The sequence below is a fragment of the Stegodyphus dumicola genome, chromosome 3, assembly GCF_044657685.1.
Source record: "Stegodyphus dumicola isolate Sdum_Otavi_A_Nest chromosome 3, ASM4465768v1".
NCBI lineage: Eukaryota > Metazoa > Arthropoda > Arachnida > Araneae > Eresidae > Stegodyphus > Stegodyphus dumicola.
This window is the reverse complement of record NC_140770.1, coordinates 261,627,262-261,650,055: the sequence shown is the minus strand read 5'-3', so window position 1 is coordinate 261,650,055 and position 22,794 is coordinate 261,627,262. Positions and strand designations below refer to the sequence as shown.

At 34.4% G+C, this 22,794-nt stretch overlaps 1 protein-coding gene across 3 annotated transcripts in view; it reads left to right on the top strand.

Annotated features, from left to right (window-relative positions):
• Nucleotides 1-14,744, top strand: part of LOC118192621 (2-Hydroxyacid oxidase 1-like) — a 32,719-nt gene extending 17,975 nt beyond the window's left edge. For all 3 annotated transcript variants that reach the window (XM_085812401.1, XM_035363612.2, XM_085812402.1), the window contains exons 6-10: nt 1,799-1,917; nt 4,604-4,695; nt 9,663-9,830; nt 10,868-10,937; nt 14,566-14,744. In XM_085812401.1, the coding sequence (XP_085668527.1) occupies nt 1,799-1,917; nt 4,604-4,695; nt 9,663-9,830; nt 10,868-10,937; nt 14,566-14,696 (580 nt within the window). In that variant the 3' untranslated portion in view covers nt 14,697-14,744. The remainder of the gene's footprint in view (nt 1-1,798; nt 1,918-4,603; nt 4,696-9,662; nt 9,831-10,867; nt 10,938-14,565) is intronic.
• The last annotated feature ends 8,050 nt before the right edge of the window (nt 14,745-22,794 follow it).

The window sequence follows — 22,794 nt, the reverse complement described above, 5'->3', positions numbered from 1 at the left end:
TTATAGAACTATAAAATACAGTTTGGTGTAATAGGAAAAGATGAGGATGGCCAAATAAACAAACAAAATAAGAACTGAAAGAAAGTTATTACTGCCTTATAAAATGTTTTAAGAACCATATTAAATAATATTAAGGTAACGTTAATTTTTATTTATGGCATATCCCAACCGATCGACAGTAACATCAGATCAGGTCGCTAATACCAGAATAAGCCCGGAAAATTCAAATCGTGGCAAGTGGAGCAAGATTGCGCCTGTCAAGCACTATATAACCCGGCCGATCTACCTTGAGCACTATATAACCCGGCCGAAGTCGCATCATGAAAAGTTACTAGTGTGAGCGCGTGGGGTATCACATACCCAATATTTACAATATGATAAACATACTTTTATTTAGTTTTAAAACTGTTTTTCTTGTTCTCGCGTATTATAAACACGTAAAAAATAATTGGATTTCAAAAAATTAATTTCCAAAATATTCTTAGAGTGAAAATTAAGATAAATGAAAATAATAACAAAACAAACATCATGCCTCTACGTTTTATCGCATCTCTAATACAAAAGGCTTATTTTATTTCGTTACACTTTGAACGAATTACATTCATGTGTTTTTGGCACAGAAAGTTTTCACATTTTAAACATCGCATTCACGTTCTTCTGTCCTTGACTCGAGGACAAAAAAAAATATTCGTCACATCTTTTGTACTTAGTTGTTTCGAATTTCATATATTCGTTTGAATTATTCGTAGAAACTTCTGCTCTTGTTTTGCATGCAATACGTCAGTTTCTCGGTAAAGTATTAATCTCTGATCTTTGTTCAATACTTTTTTTTATTAATTGTAATGCAAAGTCCCTCAAAAACAGATATTACTTCTGTTTCTGGTTGGTGGATTAGCAGTTGAATGTAATTTAATTCGAGCATTTATTGCAGCAACATTCAGTGCAGAAAAGAAAATTACCATTGGCCACCTTTGGCCACCTCCTTCTTATTCTGGCAATTGAATAACTAGCTGACATTTCATCCCCCGTATCCACTGCTCTTTTAGTCATATCATAAAAACATATAATTTCTGATGTTTTATTTTTTCCAATAGTATCATCTATAGTATGATCGTTATATAATGTTTAAAGCATAAGAACAGTTTTTCCTTTTTATAGGAACATAAGAAATTAATGTTTTATCTTTTTCGAAACCAAACAGTGTAGAAAATATTCCTATTTTCATCTTTAGTTTCCGAAATGCAATCTTCATAGTACCGAAAGTCATAGTTGAAAGTCAACCACAACTAGAAGCTCAGCTATTGAAAGCAGCAACAGAATTTCAGTTTCACAAGTTAGGAATATTCCAGTTTTTTGTAGAAAGTGGGGTATGATAGCCCCCACGCGCTTTCCCGCGGAATAGCAGGTAACAGTACGACTTCCATGCTCAGTTCCGTCCCGCCTCCTATTTTGAAGGAGAGCACCCCAGAGCGATGGATCCGAGGGTTTCTCTCCCCTCTTCACCTACCACAAATTTCTCGAAAGGACTTTTGGCTCATCAGACAGTTAAAGTAGCCCCATGCCGTACAAACACTATACATTTGCAAACATCTATGCCTTTTCCGGAATTCGAACCCGGCCGTTCGGTACGGCAGTCAGCGTCACTAATCACTATCCCGATAAGGCGGTTGGGTATTTATTTAGATGGCTGTGTACTTAGTTTCTATTTATCATAATATTAGACGAATTTCTCTATAAGACCTTTGTTATGACAATTTTTTCAGTCTACTTTCTTTAAATTTGAATATTTTCTTTGCAGTTTAGCAAACTTTCCCGATGGGAAAGAGCCAGCCTTAGAACCAAAATTGTTACCCCGTCACATTACATGGGTAACCAGACAAACAAAATTGCCAGTTGTCGTAAAAGGCATATACACAGGTAAGGGCTATTTTATGATGATTTTTTTGGAAATCCATACTTTTCAGGTTTTAGAAAATAGAATGTTTCATGCATGTTTTGGATATTTTAATATTTCAATTCTAAAAATACGGAGATTACTTTGTAACAGTTTTAATATACAGATTTGCTCTTTGAACTTTGAAACGTGCAATAAACCCTGCTTCAAATATGTTATATAAAATCACTCACCAAAGAATCACTTATCAAGAATACAACTCACATAACATTTTATGTAATATTTAAAGTGCGAAATATATAGGTTGTCCAAGTAGTAATCAAACTTAGTAGTTTATTAATAAATATTAGCAATTACAAAGGAAGCGAGGCACTAGAAATTCGAAATATTTTTTACTTATTATGTGCTCCGCCCTTAGGTACTACACGAGTATGCCCCGTGGAGGGCTTTTTAAGGAAAATTGTTTTTCTATCCACATTACACATAGGAAAAACAACGAAAAACGCAAATGCAGCCAGCCCGTTTGCCGGGACTCGAACCTTGGGTAGAACCACCAGTGTTCAGCAGCTTTTACTGCTCGGCCGCTAGTGGGCCCATTCGAAACATTCAAGAGCCTTTTAGGATTTGAGGAAATTTATGATTCATCTTAATTGCAGTGGAAATGTGAAGATTTTTCAGTCTCTTTTAATAAAATGTCTTGCATCCCTCAGAAATCATGCACGTGAAAAGCATTTTCTTTATATAAGTCGCTTTAATCATTTCGTAGGATTTTTGCGATTTCATTCAAACGCAAGTGACATCAATTTAGCTAAACTTTGTTCAACTTTTCAATCCATGCTCAATTAGGTGTAGACATAACGTAACGCCTTTCTGTCTACCACAGAAATAAATAATCCAGCTCTGTAACAATGCGCACTCAAAAGATGAAATTACAGATATTATGGCAGATGCAGATGCATGATTCGAAACTGTTTTGTCTACGTACTACGACATCCATCTCTTCGCATTTCATTACTCCCCGTAATTTGCATGATTACTCAGTGTTGCAGCTGCCGTTTAATGGTGTTTAATCCTGAGAAAACCAAAAACTTCGCTAACTTGTATGCTAAAAGTATCAAAACGCCCAAAATGCCTTTCCAGATTCACAGCAATTTTCTCCTCTCCCGTTCACTAGCGCACAAAGAGGTGTGAAGATTTTAAATGTCACGGGCGACCTAAAAATAAGAAACCACAACTATATCCTTTTAGGACAAGCTGTCTGCAAAAAATTCATACTATGCGTTTGGAGAAACTGCACCTGCTACTGTATACCTTAGGGGGAGGGAAAAAACAACATCGCAATCTCGGCCATTTCGGGTGGTGGTGGTCGTTTGAATGAAAGGCTGTCTCGGGCGTTTTGGTCTTCAAAGATTTAAGCACCCGGGTGCTTGGGCCCAGTGTCGTATCGTGAATTGAACGATTAAAATTTCGAAATGATATAGTTAATAATCCGTTAAGAAATAAAATAACAAATTGACATTATTGAAATTTTTCTTTTAAATAATATTATGAATGTTAATTAATTAGTTGGAAGAGTTTTTTCAGAAAGCTGATCGAGCTGGCAACAAAAAGTGCTTAAATGCACAATCCACGCGGTCGTAGTGGTACATTTTATGCATGTGATACAAAATTTAAAAGGAATACATATAATAATAATACACTAAAATAATACAAATTAAGGAAGGATAATATTATAAATAAAACGATATTAAATACCCTAGGGTTAAGTACAAGTTAAGTAAGTTAGGGATTATCATCCTAGGGTTAAGTATGGCTGATTTTTATGCTGCTCATGCAGATAGTTGTAATTATAGATCCGGATATCAAGTTGACTAAGTATTCTCATTTTTACATGAAAATTTCTTGTAAGATAGTAATAAAATGATCTTATTTGGACAGTGGCATATTTTTCATGAATGACATTAACAGGAACGTACCAGAGTGCTTTGGAGATCTTCTTCAGAACAGTTTTGTGCAGTTTGAAGTTTATTTCTTAGTTTGAAGTTTCTTATTTAAATTTACAAGAATACGTTCAGACTGGACGGGCCTAGCATAACATGTACCACAACGTCTACTTATAAATGAGTAACTTATTAGCAATATGTAGAATACTGTTTCGAGCTATTAAGAGGCTAGTTTAGTTTTACGAACTCGAAACTTCTGGTCTGGCACTTATCGCGTCGTTTGAGATATGCTACCTTAATATTAAATAATCTCATAAATTTAATGCTTTGTATTTCCGTTAAATATACAGGATCAGAATTTTACAGTTTTTCTAGTGTTGTAGAGACATTAGGTTATTTTCAAGCAGGAGCGATGAAAAATTAGCAACGCCTTCGCCGGGACTCGAGCCACGGACATCAATTATACGCGTCGAGAGTGCTGACGACTACACCACGAATGCACGCTAGAAAGGCGGAAGAAATATCTTATACTGTTATCACGTCGTCAACAATTATCTAACACGCACAATAAATAAAAATATTTGGTAACAAGAGATACAATATGTTATAATTTCACAGCTATTTCAAATAATGTTGAAAACCAAATATTGAAATGCATCGCATGCTCTCGAATTTTTGAAATTTTACTACAAGTAATATTTTTTGAGAGTATAAACGGATTTCAGCTATGTAAATGAAAATTTCTTTTCAATAATTTTTTTTCTAGTTGAAGATGCAAAGAATGCAGCAAATGCTGGAGCATCTGCCATTATGGTATCGAATAATGGTGGTAGGCAAGTCGATGGATCCCCGGCTACGGTAAGCAGAAACGATTAGCGTGTTTTAACTTTTGTGTCTAATTCATATTTTCGCCTTTCTTCTGCACAGGTTCTTGCGATTTGGAGTGAATAAAGACGACTGCACTTGATGAAGTATTGAAACACAATTTATTTACCAGTATTACTCAGGACGGTACCAAAATCACGTCTACAGTCGTCGAAGAACTACGACAAGCACGCAACACAACCTTCAGGCTATCAAACTATCGCGGTGAATAAAGCTTTAGAGGAAAGCACCAGAGTACAGCTCCCGACTCGCTTCGGTCGTTCTCGGAACTCTATGCACTCTCGAGACTCTCCACGCTTAAACTCGCGATGCACTCGAAGAGAGCCTCAACGATGCACCAACTCGATTGTAGACTGACGATAAAACTCGAAGATGCCCTCCCTTGACTCTCGATACTCCGACGACCAACTCGAGACACTCAGTAGACTCGCGATCGATCCGCTAGACTGACTATCAACTCGCTGCAAGACTACGAGACACTCGCATTGACTATTAACTGACTGCTACTCCGTATCCGTATCCCTATCCAATGCCTAGCGGAGTGGTATACGGTCCTTAAAAGGACCTTCACCACTATGTGGCCTAGTGAGAGAATCCTAAATAAGTTCGTATCCGTCTAAGGACAGGAGATCCAGCACCTCACCTCCTAAGTGCTAAAGAAAAAACAGGTGAGGCGCGTGTGCTGCCACCTGTTGGCCGTATGTTGAGTAGTCTGGAAAAGGAAATTCAGGCTTAGTCTTCACTTCTTGTGGCGCCATCTATTGGTCGGGTGCTAAACAGGCCGGAAAAAGAGATTCAGGGTTAAGAAACTGCTCACGTGGTGCCATCCGGTGCTAATTTGCTTCAGCAAAGTTAACCATCATCATCGCTGCTTGAAATCCTGCTCTAAGTTTATCTGCTGGGGTATTTGCTGCCTGTATTTTACCTATATGTGAGATGATAGACTTTAAAAAGTTCGAGATCTTTTCGTCACTCAACCAGGAGATTGCCTCGCTAACATCATCAGGTGGAGGTTAAATTTTTCTTTGAAGCTTGGGACTGTACGAGACTTTAAGGGCGCTCTTCTTTTTTGGAATTTCTTCTGCTTTGATCACCTCTGGAAAATTCTCAGTGTCAGTTTTTCAAACTGCAGGTTTGGTTTTCTGAACTTTCTTTTCAAATCGTTTAAGGTACTCCTTACAACGGCGATAACTGCTGACGTGTTCTAATTTGCAAAAAATGCATTTCGGTTTATCCTCTTTTTTTAAGCTGACATAAATTGCTATGGTAATTCTCGCCGCACTTACACGGTTCATATAGCTTTCAGCTTGTGTCCGAGAAAATTCTGTGCCAAACCGGTAAGAATTCGTTCCGGAAGACTCTCCATCCGTCTATGGCATATCGCCAAATGGGTGATTTCTCTCCACGTATGGTAACCCTGCCTTCCCTTGCCATTTTCTTGCACCCAGCTTTGCGGGGAAGCTCTCTTACCGCGGCTGACCATTTCGCAACCATATTTACTTTCTGCGCATTAGCTTGAATAGGCAATTCTTAAATTTCTGTTTTCAGTAGCTGGACTGTTAGAAATTTTACATATTAAAAATTTTTGATTTACAGCAATTTAGTCGGTGATAAATTTCTGTCGGTATTTCCTGTCTTTCATAATGCTTTCTAAAGGAGAGTGCTAAAGAAGAGGAAGTAACCCGCAGTACGTTAAACAAAATATCTCGCTTTGAACAGACTTTCATTTAAAAACTTCAGGTTATGTTTATACAAACACACACTCACATATATATATATAACAATTTAGAATCTTGAAGTCGTTATATGCTTGAAAATAATCTTAATTTTTAGAGTCCTAATTACATATCAATATTTATTCCAATTTGAAAACGTTCTTGTTTTTGAAAGTCCACGTAACGATAATCATTCTTCATGGAAGGTAAATTTTAAAAATTTCATAAATACATTACTTATCTTAATAATCATAGCAAATATAAAAAATATATTACAAATTTTTCATTTATAAATACCATTTAATATCATAAATACTGTAATATTCTTAAATCATGGATTCATTGTTGCTTTTCATATCTAATGTTTCAACTTAAAAAAAAAAAAAAAAAAAAAAATTAAGGCTCAGCAGTTTTCAGAATTAAGCATTTCCATCAAAACTGTCCACTTTTACTGACTGCTGGGTAACTTCGCCCATGGCCAAGGGTTTCTCAAAAGTTAAAGTCTTCCTTTCCTTACATATGGTAACTGGCAGTTTCATTCTATATTACAAAAAATATTGTAACTCAATAGGACTAGCCTCCAACGTTTTCTTCATATAAGATGATAAAAGGAACAATTTATTTTAATAGGTAAAAGTATATTCCTCAGTAATTTTGAACCAATGCTCCCTTACATACAGTAACCGATTACGTAATCATAATTTTCATTTCCCATAATTTTAAAACTACAGTTTTCCATTAATTTTTCTTCTTAATTTTATTACTCAAAATCAGTTTTATTAATTTTATTATAATTCATTTGCCATAATTTCAAATTATTTTTCTCTGTTAATTTTACTTCTTAATTACACAAAATTAAATTATTATAATTATACCATTTTCGAAATCATTAATAATTTTATATTCATTATAACAATATTCAACAACATAACATTTAAGATTTTTCAATATTATAATTCGAAACACAAGTTTATATCCTTTCATGTATTGATATTCATCGCTAGATACTTTATTGCAGTATATATAGTTAAGTTAATATCTCATGCATACAAATATACAAACTGAACTACATAAATTATAGTTATTTTAGTATATATATTTGGTATATAAGAGAACTCGATTAATTGATAATACACATGAGCTCTCTCTCCCTCTCTCTATATGTATATATATATTCTTTCAACACTGCCGTGACACTGAGATTATGATATTAGAAGAACTGAATATATATATAGATTTGAATTTAACAAATATTCTTCTTTAATTTTACTTTACTATTTTCTTGTGAAACAATATATATATATATATATATATATATATAAGCACACACACATATCCTTTGTAAGAAAAGTTCCAGGCAAAGGGCGAAAAAAATAAGAAAATTACATATAACAAATACTGATTCTAGTTGATAGCAAGTAGTCACCTTGGCTATCTATATACAACTCCCAACGTTTTTGAAGGTCTTGGAAGCAAGCAGAGAAATCTACAACTGCGCTGTTTGCAAGCTCATTTGGAACAGTCCGTTGGATGTCTGCAATAATCTCGATGAAGCTTTCCTTTCAATCACCTTTTCACCCACAGAAATAAGAAGAAATCACAATAATCTTCGACCCAAATGTGAGTACACGTCTGTCTCTATCCAATAGTTCAGCAGTTTCGTGTATCCTCTTTCATCTGTTAGTGAGTGAGAGACGATTAATACATTAAGTTTCCGTTTTCCTAAATCTTCGCTTAAAATTTTATGACACAGATTACGATAAAAATTCGGTTCTTCTAATATCACACTCACATATTCACGGCGGTCTTGCAATAACTGTCTTACACGCTCCGCGCATCGGCATCAGATGTGAGATCGTCTTGCACTGAATCTCTGCCTTCATGAAACCTTTTGTGCCACTTGAAAACCCAACTTCTTGAAAGTACCTCGCCTGCATATGCTTGATTCATCATGTTCCACGTTTCACTAAGAGTTTTTTCAAGCTTAACGTTCAGTGTTTGCTCACAATCAGCATCCAATGTGTGACTTTAACGAATGCGACAACAATCCGAACATTGGGTTGTTGAGCACAGCCCTGCCACCTAGTAAGTTCGAGCGGAAACATGGCGAAGGTCATGTCAAGTAAGAATACATACGATTTAACAAAAATTGTTCCCTTTTTAGTACTGCAAACTCAAAAATAAAGAAAAAAAATGTCCTGGAACTTTTCTGACGAAGGATGTATATATAACGACTTTTCCTAGGTTTTAAATGCCTTTCTTATTTATATATATATCTTATTTAAATATATATATATATATATATATATATATATATATATGAGGTGTAAAGAGAGCACAATGCAAAGTTTAAACTATACAACTTTAACTACTTATTAAAAAACTATTATGATGAAATAAGAAATCTAGCTGTCTAGGTTTACATACATAAATGTTGGGCAACCCCAAAAGAATATGTTAGTCCACACACAGTTCCATTTCGCTGTATATATTCTATCATCACTGGCACAAAGTTCAAATATCCTTAAATGCTGGCTGAGCACTATTAAACATCTGAGAGACGATCTTCCAAACTCCTATGAGGCTCATCTGCCTATCTTCAACGGAGCCATCTCCTTCACAGCTTCCGTTGCAACAAATCGAGTCTGCTTTTGTCCATATTCACTGCTCATCTGATACTGGATGGGAACCTGGAGTGACGTCAGTTCCACTGCTGAGTGTATTTATATATATACAAATTACGGACAAAGTGATCAGTGATGTCAATACTCATATATTGAAAAAGTACAGCATTCGACAGCTAGCATGTATAATGACAACCAATCAGCTAAATGAACAAAAATTTAAGTTGAGATTTATTTTACACACAACCATTAAAACATATTACTTATTTCTAATATGTTATGAGCATATGTAATAAGATACAAAGAAACATTTTAAATAAAAGTAAATTAATATTACTTATGACCTAAACAAAGTGCATGAAAATATATTTATGAAATATATTTACGATATATTACGCATAATTAATATGGAGACAATAATTAGTAGAAGAGTTGGTAAAAATTATTATCCAGGGGGAAGAATAAAAATTTCTCTATTTGTTTATTTTGTTCCTGTGTCCATTTCCATAACAGCAACTTTGAAATAAAATAATGTTGATAGTTAATGAAATTTTTGTAATGCAGAACAATTTGTAATGTTTAATATATTATATTTTTTCAGCTTGATATCTTGCCGAGCATCGTGAAGGCAATGAATGAACAATTCAGTCCTAAGGACGTGTATGTTGATGGAGGCATTCGAAGCGGAAGCGATGTTTTCAAAGCCTTAGCTAAAGGAGCTAAGATGGTATTTGTAGGAAGACCTCAGATATGGGCTGTTGCTGTTGGGGTAAGCGAATAATTTAACATTAAGACTTCCTTTTACATCAATAGAATTACAGAAAGAGACATGTCTCGAAAACGCGACTTAGGACATATATTAGATATATATATAGCATTATTATAACATAGGGATTTTGGAACAAAATCGGACTTTTTCTGAAATGGCATGCGAATTTTTTTTCCATTATCCAATTATGCCTAAATATTCAATTTTGTAAAATTTAGTGCGAAATTTACGGAGACATTAAAAAATTTAACTTGGTGCATTTTTTTCAGTTTGCGCCAAACACTTGGCGAACTTCTTAATATATGGCAACCTATTTTCCTTTCCCTTCCATTGTGCAAGAGAGGAAAAAAGCGTAACATCATTTCTACCTTTTTACATTGTGGATGAGCGGAAAAAAATCACACCATTTTTACTTTCAAATTATTTTAATTAAGGGCCTAAAATAACATTTGATGTCATTATTGTTTCAACAAATATGCCAAATTTTAAACGCGCTAATATATAAACTCACGTGTATCTCAGGAAATTTTGAATAAAAACTCTAATTTTTTGCAGGTGTGCTTAGAAACACATCTACTTTAAGATGATGGTAAACGTTTTATAGGTTATGATTAAAAATCTTTATCGAAAAATAAAATTACTTAAAAATACAAATTTAAGAAATAAATCATAAAAATGGATTGTGTCTTCGAAAGACTGATCCTGAAGCTGAAGAACAATGCATAATAATACCGATTAGACTCACTTTATTTCTATAAACTGCTTAAATAATTAAAAGGCTTGATAAAATAATGAAAAGAGTTATTTTCTAAACCTATTTTCATAAGAGCTTTCTTCATATTTGTGGACTTAAACAAAACTGCTGCTAAAAATGAGAAAATTAAATTTTTAGTATCTTGAAATGTATTAAGCGTTTTAATCCTATCGTTCTACTGAACAAATTTAGAATTTCAGAAAGATTTAAGTTAGCATTTATTTTTGTTTTTTTCGTAGCTAATAAGATATTTTAACTCTTTTTTTGTCACCGTTCTACACAGGATTTTGAAGGTGTGAATAAAATGCTCAAGACTTTGAAATCTGAACTAAACGAAACTATGATTTTGTCAGGTAATTTGTTTTATTATTAGAGAAACTCAGTTTTATGATATATGTATTCATGATAAAATCGCTTGAAGAAATAATTCCGAGATGATGCAAAAATAGTATTCATAAGCGACGATGACTCAAATGTTCAGTGATAACAATTGAGATATTATAACTCGTGAAAAACATTTAAATTTAGTTTCGAACTACTGCTCGTTATCTTAATAACAATTTAGATTGTTTACTTAATAATAATTTAGTTAATTAGAGCGTTATCATAATTGTGATTTAGTAATGACTGAAATACAAATCTACATTTAAAATGCAATCAATTTGTAAATATAAGTAAAAACTATCAGAAAACAGGCATCAGTAAACAACCATATTTTGGATGGAAGAAAATTTAACTACTGTCAAAGATTTCTTTTAAAGAATTTTAGGCTACTATAAATTATTCATTAGATTTCAAAACAGCTATGACACAAACGTTATGAATGTACACATAAAAGGAAAGGGAAATCCACGAAATTTTCCAAAAGCGTTACAAATACTGTAAGACTTTTCCATAGGTCACATGACACACATACAAGTGGTACTCCGTACTTCAGGATGTGCTAATTTTAACATGGCTCTTCAAATATTCTATATGTCTTCTATTTGGAGCATGTTAATGACTGGGTTCCATACATAATCTCACTGTCAGCAATACTTATAGAGCTGAGTTCTTTATTCACATTTGGAATGTTGTCTTCTGTAACTAACCGTACTCTAGTACTCACACCGGTCTTCAGTTCCCTTATACACTTCTATCACCAAACTGAACTTTTGTAGTTTCTCGTAAAATTATCGTAAAATAAATTTTGGATCATATTAAAGATTGTACTCAAGAGCGGCTTAGAGAAAAAATTTGAAACTTCCTTGAGGGTTTCGTGTTATTTCCTTGAAATTTCATTCTTATAACTTCGCATTTTCGAAATAGAAATCTCAAGATGCTTGACCCTATACGCATACTTTTCTAGCACTTGATCAAAGAAATTTTCGTCTTTATATGAGATAAAAAAAATCTACATTTATGAATGGAATACCTAAAGAGAAATGGACGATTTAAAAACAAAAGCAGATGTAATATTTACACAAACATTTAAATAAACATTTAAGATTAATATTTTTTCAGGTGAGGAATTTTGACTGAGATATTTAAACTTGAGTGCAGTCGAGCAGGTTAGTAATTGTTTTACCAATTTTCAAGTAATTGGATGTCTGCAAACAGTCTGGAGATTTTCAAAGAGCGAAATACATTACGCTATAAAAGAAAAGTACTAAACGCTGCGTTTTCATATACATTAGCATCTATAAGCCATTGTTGTTTTCGGGTAACTTTTCTGTTCCTGCTTATAAAATCTGCTATGAAAAAAACACGTTTCTGAATGTATGGCAAAGATTTTCCACATTATCGTACTTTTGTATATGAAGAAAATTGTATAACCGCAAGGAGTGGTATTGTGTTGGATCAATACTATTCAACGTGAATCTGCCAGTCTGTATATAAATTATTCTCATACAATATCATGGCTGATATGCTTTTTTAGATTTGATTTTTCACCCTTTATATCATAATTTAGAAGTAATGTATCAACGTCTTTTTATACACAAAACACTAAATAGTCTCATGCTATATGTAATCAACTAAATGACCATAGATAGAATTTGTACGGCCAAAACTGCTGCCACATTATAAACACAAAATCTTTTGCATATTTTGGATATAAAGCTATCAGTTTTATGATGTCCGTGCTAGTACAGGATATTATTATGATCACGAGGTTTCGTTTTCGACAGAGAAGCATAAGAAAAATTAAATTTTCAGTTGGGAAATGGTGAAGAATGCACTGGTGAAAACATTTTAAATGGTGAAAAAATGCTTTCATAAAATTACGTCACTTAAAAATGTATCTTCTCCCTTTCTGGAATATGTGTCCATGGACATCACTAGCTTATAAGTTAAATAAGAAATACTATATGCCTATAGAAGTTCTTTTTTAAACAAAAATTATCAGTAAAAAGAAAATCTAAAAGGGTTCAGAATTTAAATTACGAACAAAAGAGCGTTTCTTTAACATTTTTCTGTACGTTGCCATTGCTTGCATTGAAATCCTTGAGTTTGTTAATTAGAAATCCGTTAAAGTTTACAAAATATGAAACCGAGAATAAAATAATAAATATTATTTTTTCAAGGCAGTTAAGACATTAAATATCTTTATATATATAAGCGGCTAAAGTGTATGTCGCCGATAGTTTATTGTTGACACTCGGAAAAATGAGCGCGGAAATTAAAGTTTCTGCAGTTTTTAATTAATATCACGGCCGATTAAAGTCATACGAAGATGAGAACGGTTTCAATGGATTCGGAGAATTTTTTGGAATCCGAGGATACGCGTCTCGAATTTAAACTCGGCGCCGTTCCGTAGATATTCGAGATAAAGAATTTGGCACGCAGCCAAATCCCTTTAATAGGGAAAATCTAAGAAAGAAAGTAGAAAATGTAGGGAAAACGTAGGGGAAAATTAGTTTTTAAATACTATCTCGGCTAATTAAAGTCCCGAGAAGACGCGAATTGTCAAAATGGCGTGCCACGGATCTGCGGAATCCAACGGTGTGCTTCGCTAATCCCGGGAGCCAGCCGTTTCGGAGGAGATGATGTTACTTCACCCCATATATATATATATATATATGCGGCTTAAGTGTCTGTTTGTCCCCGATAGTTTATTGGTTGCTTGCGAAACTGTACTAGCCAACGGGGTGAAGTTGCCACGGCACAGGGTTGCCGTTTCAATTGGGACGTAGACAATTTCCTGTAAAACTTGCCATTACTATGACCATCAATAAGTCTCAGGTTCAAACGTTTAAACGTGTTGCCATTTTTTACCTGAGCCTGCATTTGGCCGCGGTCAACTTCATGCTGCCTGTTCAAGAGTTCCTGAAAGAACGGACGTAAAATTAAAAATAATGGATGGTCTCTGATAGGCGAGCTTAAAAATGATAGAAAGATCTATACAAGAAATGTTGTGTACAAAGAGATCTTTGACATGTGAATTAACATTTTATTACTTAAATCACCTTTATTTATTGAGCTAGCGGTGGCTGTTAAGAAATGTATCGCCAGTGGTTTCCTTCATTGCACTCTACTTTAAGCAATTAAACAAGTAGAAGGGAAAAACCCCGTGGGGCAGTAAGCAAAGGGGCGTCTTCGCCGCTTGCCCTGGGTAATTCAGTTTAAATTAGCAGACAACTTTGCACAAATCACTTTAATTACAATTTAAACAGTGGTCATTTCGTATGGCTGCCGGGCTTTCTAGTGTATAATAACCAAATATAAAACACCCCAATTTGTTTTGCTTTCATTTTGCTTCAACCTTTTCTCCATGGTGAAATATTTTTCTTGATAGCACTTACTTAGATTTTCAATACAGACGCGAATTTCTGAAAAGGAATTTAATTCTCAAGAAATAAATTAATTGTAAGTTTAGGAATTCTTGTATCTTAAAAAATAAAAGTGAAAGTCATAAAGAACATCTATAATCATATTTGAATAAATCAGAGTTTTTTTTTCTTCCGTTCTTTCTTTTATTCTCTTATATTTTTCCATTTTCAGGAATTCGAAAACCAAGTGACTTGAAGCCAAGGCAGCTAATACCTCCAAACCCAATATTTAATTTGACGGAACAATCATGGCCTACAGTTCCTCCTGCTCATGCGCAAGATAGTTTAGAAGAACATAATTGATAAGTTGTAAAATTCAAACGATATATTATTAAAGTATCTTTTATGCAATTACCACCATTAATTTAAGAATTATGTTTTCAGTTTACACCATTCACACCTAAGACAATCCTACAAACTTATATCACAAACCTCTAGTGAAGCTAAGGAAGCCAATAGTAACACACATGCTACGCTGTAGTTTTTAAAATTTTAAATCATAATTTTCACTAAATATGTTTCTTATGACGTACCTTATTACGTAAGCACAGTCAGTGCCCCACTGACACAAATAATAAGAAGTTGTGTACTTCATCTTAGGTAGTTAATGAGAAGGAATATTTCGTAAATTTTGATTTAAGGTAATTTAATTGAACTTTTTAAAAATGGTTTTGCGAATTTATTTTGTCCCTTTACTCATTTTTAAAATGCAGCTTTAATTTATTTTATTAATCGCAATATTTTTAAAAATCAATAGAGATGTCCAAAGCCATACGATGAGATAGAACATGTTAAACCTGCCACGATATCTTGACTCTTGTAGTTGCACTTTTTTCTTTTAAATGCTAACTTCTAAATTATTTTATTCTATATAGTTTTCTTTCCCAGAATAGAAATATTGATTTTTCACCCTCAAACGTTAGGTCTTTCCTTAAGGCTTCATCTATGAAACATTCTGTAGCTATCCCGAGAGCAACAAATTTGAAAGAAATGGAATTTTAGAACCTAGCGCACAGGAACTCCTTTGCGGTTGTGGTACAGAATCCGATTCGCATGAAACAGACCCAGTATCCAAATTCCAAACTCCTTACCATCTTCTAGGGCATGCAAAATTCGGGCGCTGCAGCACTTCTCATTGGTGCTAAAGGATGGCGACACAAGCAAGCAACTACATAACCCGATGCCACCGAGGCCTATCGCACCACGTGATCGCTACAAGTCTAAAGGGGCCGACGGTAAAGAAAATCAGCCTTTCTAACTGAGATAAGCTTTCTAACTAAGCAAGGAGGCGAAATTAGCTATATATAAGCACTGGAATTGCTTTTGCTAATGGAAAAATCTGCAAAGCAAAAATGGAATGTCAGCCAGATAATTACTTTCCATAATGAAAGACTATGTGATGTATTTCTCCCGCCTTAATGGAAGATGTTTTCTGAATAATTTTGGCTACAGAAAAATGGAATATGTGATTTTCGTACCAAAAATGCTGGGGGACAACAGCAACAAGGTTCTAGGCTTCCCCGCCTCCTGAACTCAATCACATTACGGGTCTACTCTCCCTTTGGGCACTTCGTGGATGTTCAACCTCCACTATTATCCTTCCAGGGAAGCAGCGCACCACCTGGATACAAAACCAGGCAGCACTAGTCGTCAATTGCTCCTGCCAGTCGCATGGGCGAGCCCGTTGCAGTGCGCCGTTACCCAGCAAACCGAGGGGAACTAGTCCTCCGGCTACGGTTCCACACCACTCAGGACATGCCAGACCCCGAGGCCGGCCAATAAGTGACCTTTCCCAGGGTCATCAGAACCACCAAGTTCATAAATTTTATACCCCCGCGGCCGAGACTGCCTAGGTACAGATCCTAGCCAGTAGCTTTCCAGGGTTCTCTACGTCGACCCCCGGGGGGGACAAAGGATTCCTGTATTTTCATTTTTCTAACATATGTCTCACAAATTTTATGATGACAATACGTCGTTTGCAATTTGTGTTCCAGTCCGCAACGCTTCTTTCCAACGGTTTGGGCTCCACTCATCAAAAAAGGCATAGCACTGCGAAGCAGCTTTGCAAAAAATTCACCATTACCATAACCTTTCTGTAAAATGGTTTCTTGAGAGTAAGGTAATGAATTTCGAGTTTGAGCTAAATAATAATCCTAATTTTTTCGTGCAACACGTATAAGGCACCCTCATGTTTGACGCTTCTAATCTTGCATACACAATCCAAATGAAATCAATTTGCAGATAAATGCTTCTTTTATAGAATATGTCTGAGACGAAAATGCAATACAAGAAATAATTTGCTTCTTCCGAATGGTACTAAATCTCCAGAATGAAGTCTTATGTCAATATGTGTAGTCTAAAAATGCTGGCGGATAACTGGCAAGTAAAAATCCCTGGGATAATAAGCGTTTATGATGTCTGCGTCATTTCCTATTACGGTGACAATTTTTAACAACGGAGCTTGTACATCTTCCTAAATTTTAGGCTCTACGACATCGCAATGCACATACATGACAGGAAAAGATACTTTTGGATCGGCTACAAAACGACTTTGCTCCAGTCCTTTGTAAACAACTTGCTCGAACCCTAGAAGCTCAGATAATCTTTCGTGAAGAATGACTTTGCAGTTTTCATCTGTCTTAATGGTAACTTTTTTTCGTGACAGGATGATAACTGAATTCAATCTTATTTTTATGGGAAGGTATTTTCATGGCTTTTAATAAATCTGATATCGTTTCATAACATCCTGGAGGCACTCTTCTACTTTCCAGTTTTCCATCACCCAAATTAAATCCAAATAAATTATTGTCTTTTCGGACGTCATACCATGTGTGAGGGTAAATAAAGTACACAAAATTTAACTACCACTGACTATTTAAATTAATCGGAGTAGGAAGCTGGGTGGTAAATTGTGATACTTTGTTGTCTGGAAAAAAACGCATGGAGCTGTGACTGATCAGTGAGATAAACAAAGACATGTTTCGTTCAAATGGCAGATAAGCAGAATGTACGGGCCTTTTATACCCTTCTAACATCCTCCACCAAAGTAGTGAAGCTTTCCGGGTACCCCTGAAATTTCACAAAATATTCCACTTTACCGCGACGTTTCCTCTTTTTTAATATTTTTCAACGGAATAATAAACCAGAGTCCAAAACCGTTTGAAGTTCGTGTTTGTAAAAAGTTCCTTGTATAACTTCTCCTGCAAGATCTTTTAGTTTATAGACAACAGGAATCCGACGAATTAATTTTATAGATGTAAACATTTCTCTTGTCCAGTTTTGTTCGCATCGTTTCTCAAAGAGCATTTTTTCTCGGCTGATGCGTACTGAATCTCCAATCTTTAAATCTGAAGGAATATGATTCTGTACCTGGTTGCTGACGGTACAACGTTTTCCAGATTTTTTTCTGATTTTGTAAATTAACTGATACAGGTTTTGTCTTAATAGTACTAAGTACCATGTAAGGTTATAACTGGATATCCATTTATCTATAACATCAGCGTACGTTCGTGTATTCATTTCGTTAAAGTGTTTCCACATTTTTGTTTTTAGAGTTCGATTAAATCGTTCTACGACGCAAGCTTTGGTTGTATTAGTCGTGAAAAAGTGAACGTTTCTCTTTTTCAAAAAAATTTGAACATGTTTATTAATAAACTCTTTCCCTGTATCTGCTTGTAATGATTCGAGTGTACGTTCCGAAAATATCTTTTCAAAAGCGGATTTGATGGACGCAGATTTTTGATAGGAAAAGCTCAAGCGTATTTGGAAAGGATATCTTATACAGGTCAGCAAATACACTTAAGGCATTTCAGAATATGCATTACATCATGTCCCACACAAAAATTCAAGTATTATATCACAGTACTACAATATCTTCTACAGGAGTGCTTTTAATTAACAAGAAATTTACAATGTAGCAATTTTCATACTGATATTATTCTCTAATAAAGCGTAATTTTCCACGCAGTATAAGTTTTTAGTGCATCCGCAACATTCATCAGCTATTTAGTAATTGTTATTAAAGCGCTTCTGAAGTAAGAACGCGAAAAATCAAATAACATGATCAAAATGTCAGTATCAAACAACTACTTCAAATCCGAAATGACATGCTTATTCTTCTTCGATTTCTGAGATTCTTACTCGATGCTTTGATAATTGCAATCACTAAATTATCATTTTCCTATTTCTTCTTTTGTACAGAGAAAACATGCTAAACTTTTGACCATTATGTTATTGGCATTGGTCAGAATTCGCTTATTATTGGAACCGTGCAACCAAGTCATGAATGAGCCTTCGTTTAAAACATAATTATATTTCGAGTTTGGATGTATTGATGATGTAGTAGCAACTTTTCCTGACTGGAATCATTCGTTCTCTTTTGCGAAGTATGGCCTATTTGTTCCTTGATTGTTTCAAGCTTTGTTTTCGTTTTGCTTTATTTCCTATTATCTTCAAATCATTTGAATGCTATTTAAAATATGGAAACGCATTTTGAGCGAGTTTATTTTCCTTCTATTTTCAGAAACAACAAACAAAAATAAAACGTTTGAATCACAACATTAGAGTTCGTTCCGCTAAAGTTAAATACAAGCTAGTCGTACTTACGTATTAGCGTAGTCACCTTGCCGGAATTTATCAAACTCTGACAAACATGGGCATGAAAATTCTTCAGATCATTAATGCGATAAATAGATTGGATATGCAAAGTCATTATTTCCGTATACTTTTTTGTTAAATTGCCAGGTTAAAGCTTTCCGTCACGCTACCTTTTAAAGTCGGAGTTTTGATTAAAAAAAAAAAAAAAAGTAGACAATCTAGTTAGGCCTAGAGGAGTACACAAGTCAAATTTTGTGAAGATAGCACTTATCGTTTTAATTCTTAAGTATGTACCCAAAGTGGTACACTGATTGAATAGAGCTTCGAAAAGAGTGCTGAAACGAGCATTGTTTTCAATGAACTGACCGTTAACCAGAGAATAGGAGCTCCATTACCTAGCTGACATGATGTCTGCCTTACACGGATTAAAGCCCCTGCCTCCAGAAGCTATTTATTATCACTAAGCAAAATAAGTTTACAGTGGCATACAAGGCCTTCAAGAACACAAGGGCATAAGTAACATAGTCTTTAATAACCCTAAAGATATCATGTTACAAGTAGTACCTATAGTATTCAAACAATAAACCGAGAATGCTTTCATAAAATATTACTGAAAATACGAAATACTTTCAAAATTGAGTCCAAATAATTTGAATAAAAACTATAGTACAAACAAACAAAATATAATACATCCATTACTGTATTATACACAATTAATTTCAATTAGATTCACAATATCAAGAAGAAACATTCAATTTAGAAAAAATGCATAAAGATAAACTAAGACAATAATAAACTGCGAAATAAAATTTCTTCATATGAATTCAGACTTAAGAACCAATAAATTTGATAACTGAACAATATTATCATAAAATACACTGAACCTGAGATATTACTACAATACAAAACATAAATTTGGTTTAAAAACAAAGCCACTCCAAGTAATATAAAAACTCTACATCAGGTCTGCTGGCAACGCGATAGAAATACAGTACAAGAATAATGCCAACATAAAGATATGAAAAATTTCATAATGCACATTTTATAATAGAGAACTCAATTAAAACATATCAAATTCACAAAAACAGGTCAACTATTCAATTCAGAAAAGTGCAAAAAGGTATACAAAATAATTATTATAGATTAGGTTTGCTGGCATCGCTAAGACAAATGCAATACTAGAAAAATGCCGACATAAAATTTTACAGAATTTCAAAATCAAATACAAAATGCATTCAAGATTAAAGCAAAGAAAATTAATATAAAATTCACGATAGTGAATGCAAATTTTTATAATAGAATGCACAATTGATACCTATCAAATTCACCAAAGCGAATCAATTCAATTAAAAAGGAATGCATTAAGGTATGCAAAATAATTAAAATTGTCACAAAAAGTTTCTCTTAAATTTAATTAACAATTGCAACAGTGAACAAAATAACCATGATATATATATGATTAAGAACGATTTCAGTACCATACAACAAATACTATGTGCGTCACAAATAAAACCGTCTATTTGTACAATATAAGAAAGTAATAGGCTACAAGTAACCGTTACAATTTATAAGAGCATAGATGCATTCAATGGCAGATACGTCTGTTCTACGTAAAACCATTTCTAATTTTAAATCAGTAACATGAGTAGTGAAAACAACAAAACTGAACAATAATATGCATCAACCACAATAAGTTAAACAATTACCATTATGCAGTAAAAATCTAACAGTCGCTGAAAGTCAATTACTCACTTCCAATAGAGATGATCTGAGAGAATTATTTACAGAAAAATTTAATTCCTGACAGAAAAGCATAATTTCCTTAAATTTCTTACTCTCACTAGAGATTTTTAATATCAATTCAGCCCATTTTGGCCTGTGTTGATCATAAGGTTTATTCAAGTGAAGTGTTTTAGTAAATGAACAGTGAAAGATAAAATGTTCAGGGTCTCCCAACATCCGCAAGAACAAAGCTCAGTCGTACGTAGTCCAAATCGAAAGAGATATGTATTAAAAGTTCCATGACCAGTGAAAAATTGAGTATAAAAATTCGATATGCTTCTTTGACTGAGTGAAACTTTTTGGAAGAAACAGAAGACTTCTCTTCCTGTCGAGGCATTAGTCCATCTTTCCTGCCATTTCACGAGCAGTGCATTTAAAGCCTTGCTCTTCAAGTGTGAAAAAGGCAATTTTGTTGGATTTTCAATTCTGTTGATATCATTAGCAGCCCATTTAGCTAAAGTATCTGCTTCTTCGTTGCCCAGTATGCCAACATGAGCTGGCACTCAGGTAAGAAGTGGTCTTTCAGGTGAATTAAATCTTAGCAATTTCTCTTGAATAACTTGTACAATCGGATTTGAATAACTTGTACAATCGGATTCGTAATGTCTAAGATAGCCTGAAGACTAGATAATGAATCACTGAAGATCTTAGTCTTGCCCGATAGATTTCTTTTAACATAAGTGAAAGCAGCGTTTATCGCTAAAAGTTCTGCCTGAAAAACAGTATTTCTGTTATCAAGCCTTCGAGTCCATGTACCTTTTGAGTATTGTTAAATACACAAAATGCACAACCTGTTCCCCGTTCAGTTTTAGAACCATCTGTAAATAGAGCAATGTCATTGGCTACTGGAGGCGTATAGTATAAATTGACTGCAGAATTGAGTTTTAAAGAGGCAGTATGGCCAAGATTAGATGGAACCCGTAGTTCATAATCATTTACTAGGTGATATTGGTTCCATAAATCCCCATTCAATCGTAATCGTAGGATCCGTCCTAAGAAAGAGTCTCTTTGAGCCTGCAGATCTAATGGAGGTATAGCCGCCGAAATATGCTGTGAGGCTGTCGAGGTTGTCCTATAACCTTTGGAAATAAGCAATAGCTGATGCCTCTGTATTGAATTCAGTAAGCCACTCATAGTTTTGTTCATATCAGAACCCCAAATGGAGACTCCGTACAAAAGAACTCTTTCAGTGATTGCTTTATACCACAGCCGCAAGATTTTTGGGGAAGTACCCCAATTAAGGCCCATAACCTTTGTCCTGCCATTCGTCAGAACGGCACATCTCTGTTTAAGATATTTCACATGTGGAAACCAAGACAGCATATTGCTGATAACAAAGCCTAAATATTTCAAATTGTTTGCACATTTTAGGGGCCTTCCATGGATTTTTATTGACGGATTTTGATGCATTTTTCTTTTCCTACCGATAAACAACATAGTAGTTTTTTCTTCGGAAATTCTTAATTTATGCATGTCTGCCCACTCTACAAACTTATTAACCCATTCCCTGTCATGATCCCCATATGGGGATCGCCTACATTTGTATACATTGTGGCGTCATGCTGCACCTGGGTGTTCCGTTACGGGTGGTCATGCTTTCCTGGAGATTGCAACTAAGGGTAGAAAACAAACACGTGGACTCAGTTAGTTGAACTCACGAGTTTATTTTTCTTGCTCTCTCGTTACTTTTCACGAGAAAAATAATACGGTTATTTTCAAAGCACAAAAAAGTTACTTAGGAACAATTATTTTTGTTGTACTGAATTTCCCTTGATCATTGGTATGTAATTAATGTATTTATATATTATTTATTATCCTACTGTAATTTGGATGGGTACATTGAACCTAGATATATCGATCCCCATTTGGGGATCATGGCTGATACTGACTAAAATTGTAAAAAAAAAACTGTTTTTCTTTTTTTCCAAAAAAATGTCGCGTAAAAGAGATCTTTCTTTAAAAGAAATAGAAGAAATTGTAAATTCTGATGATTTTTTTGCATCTGACAATGACGACGATAATA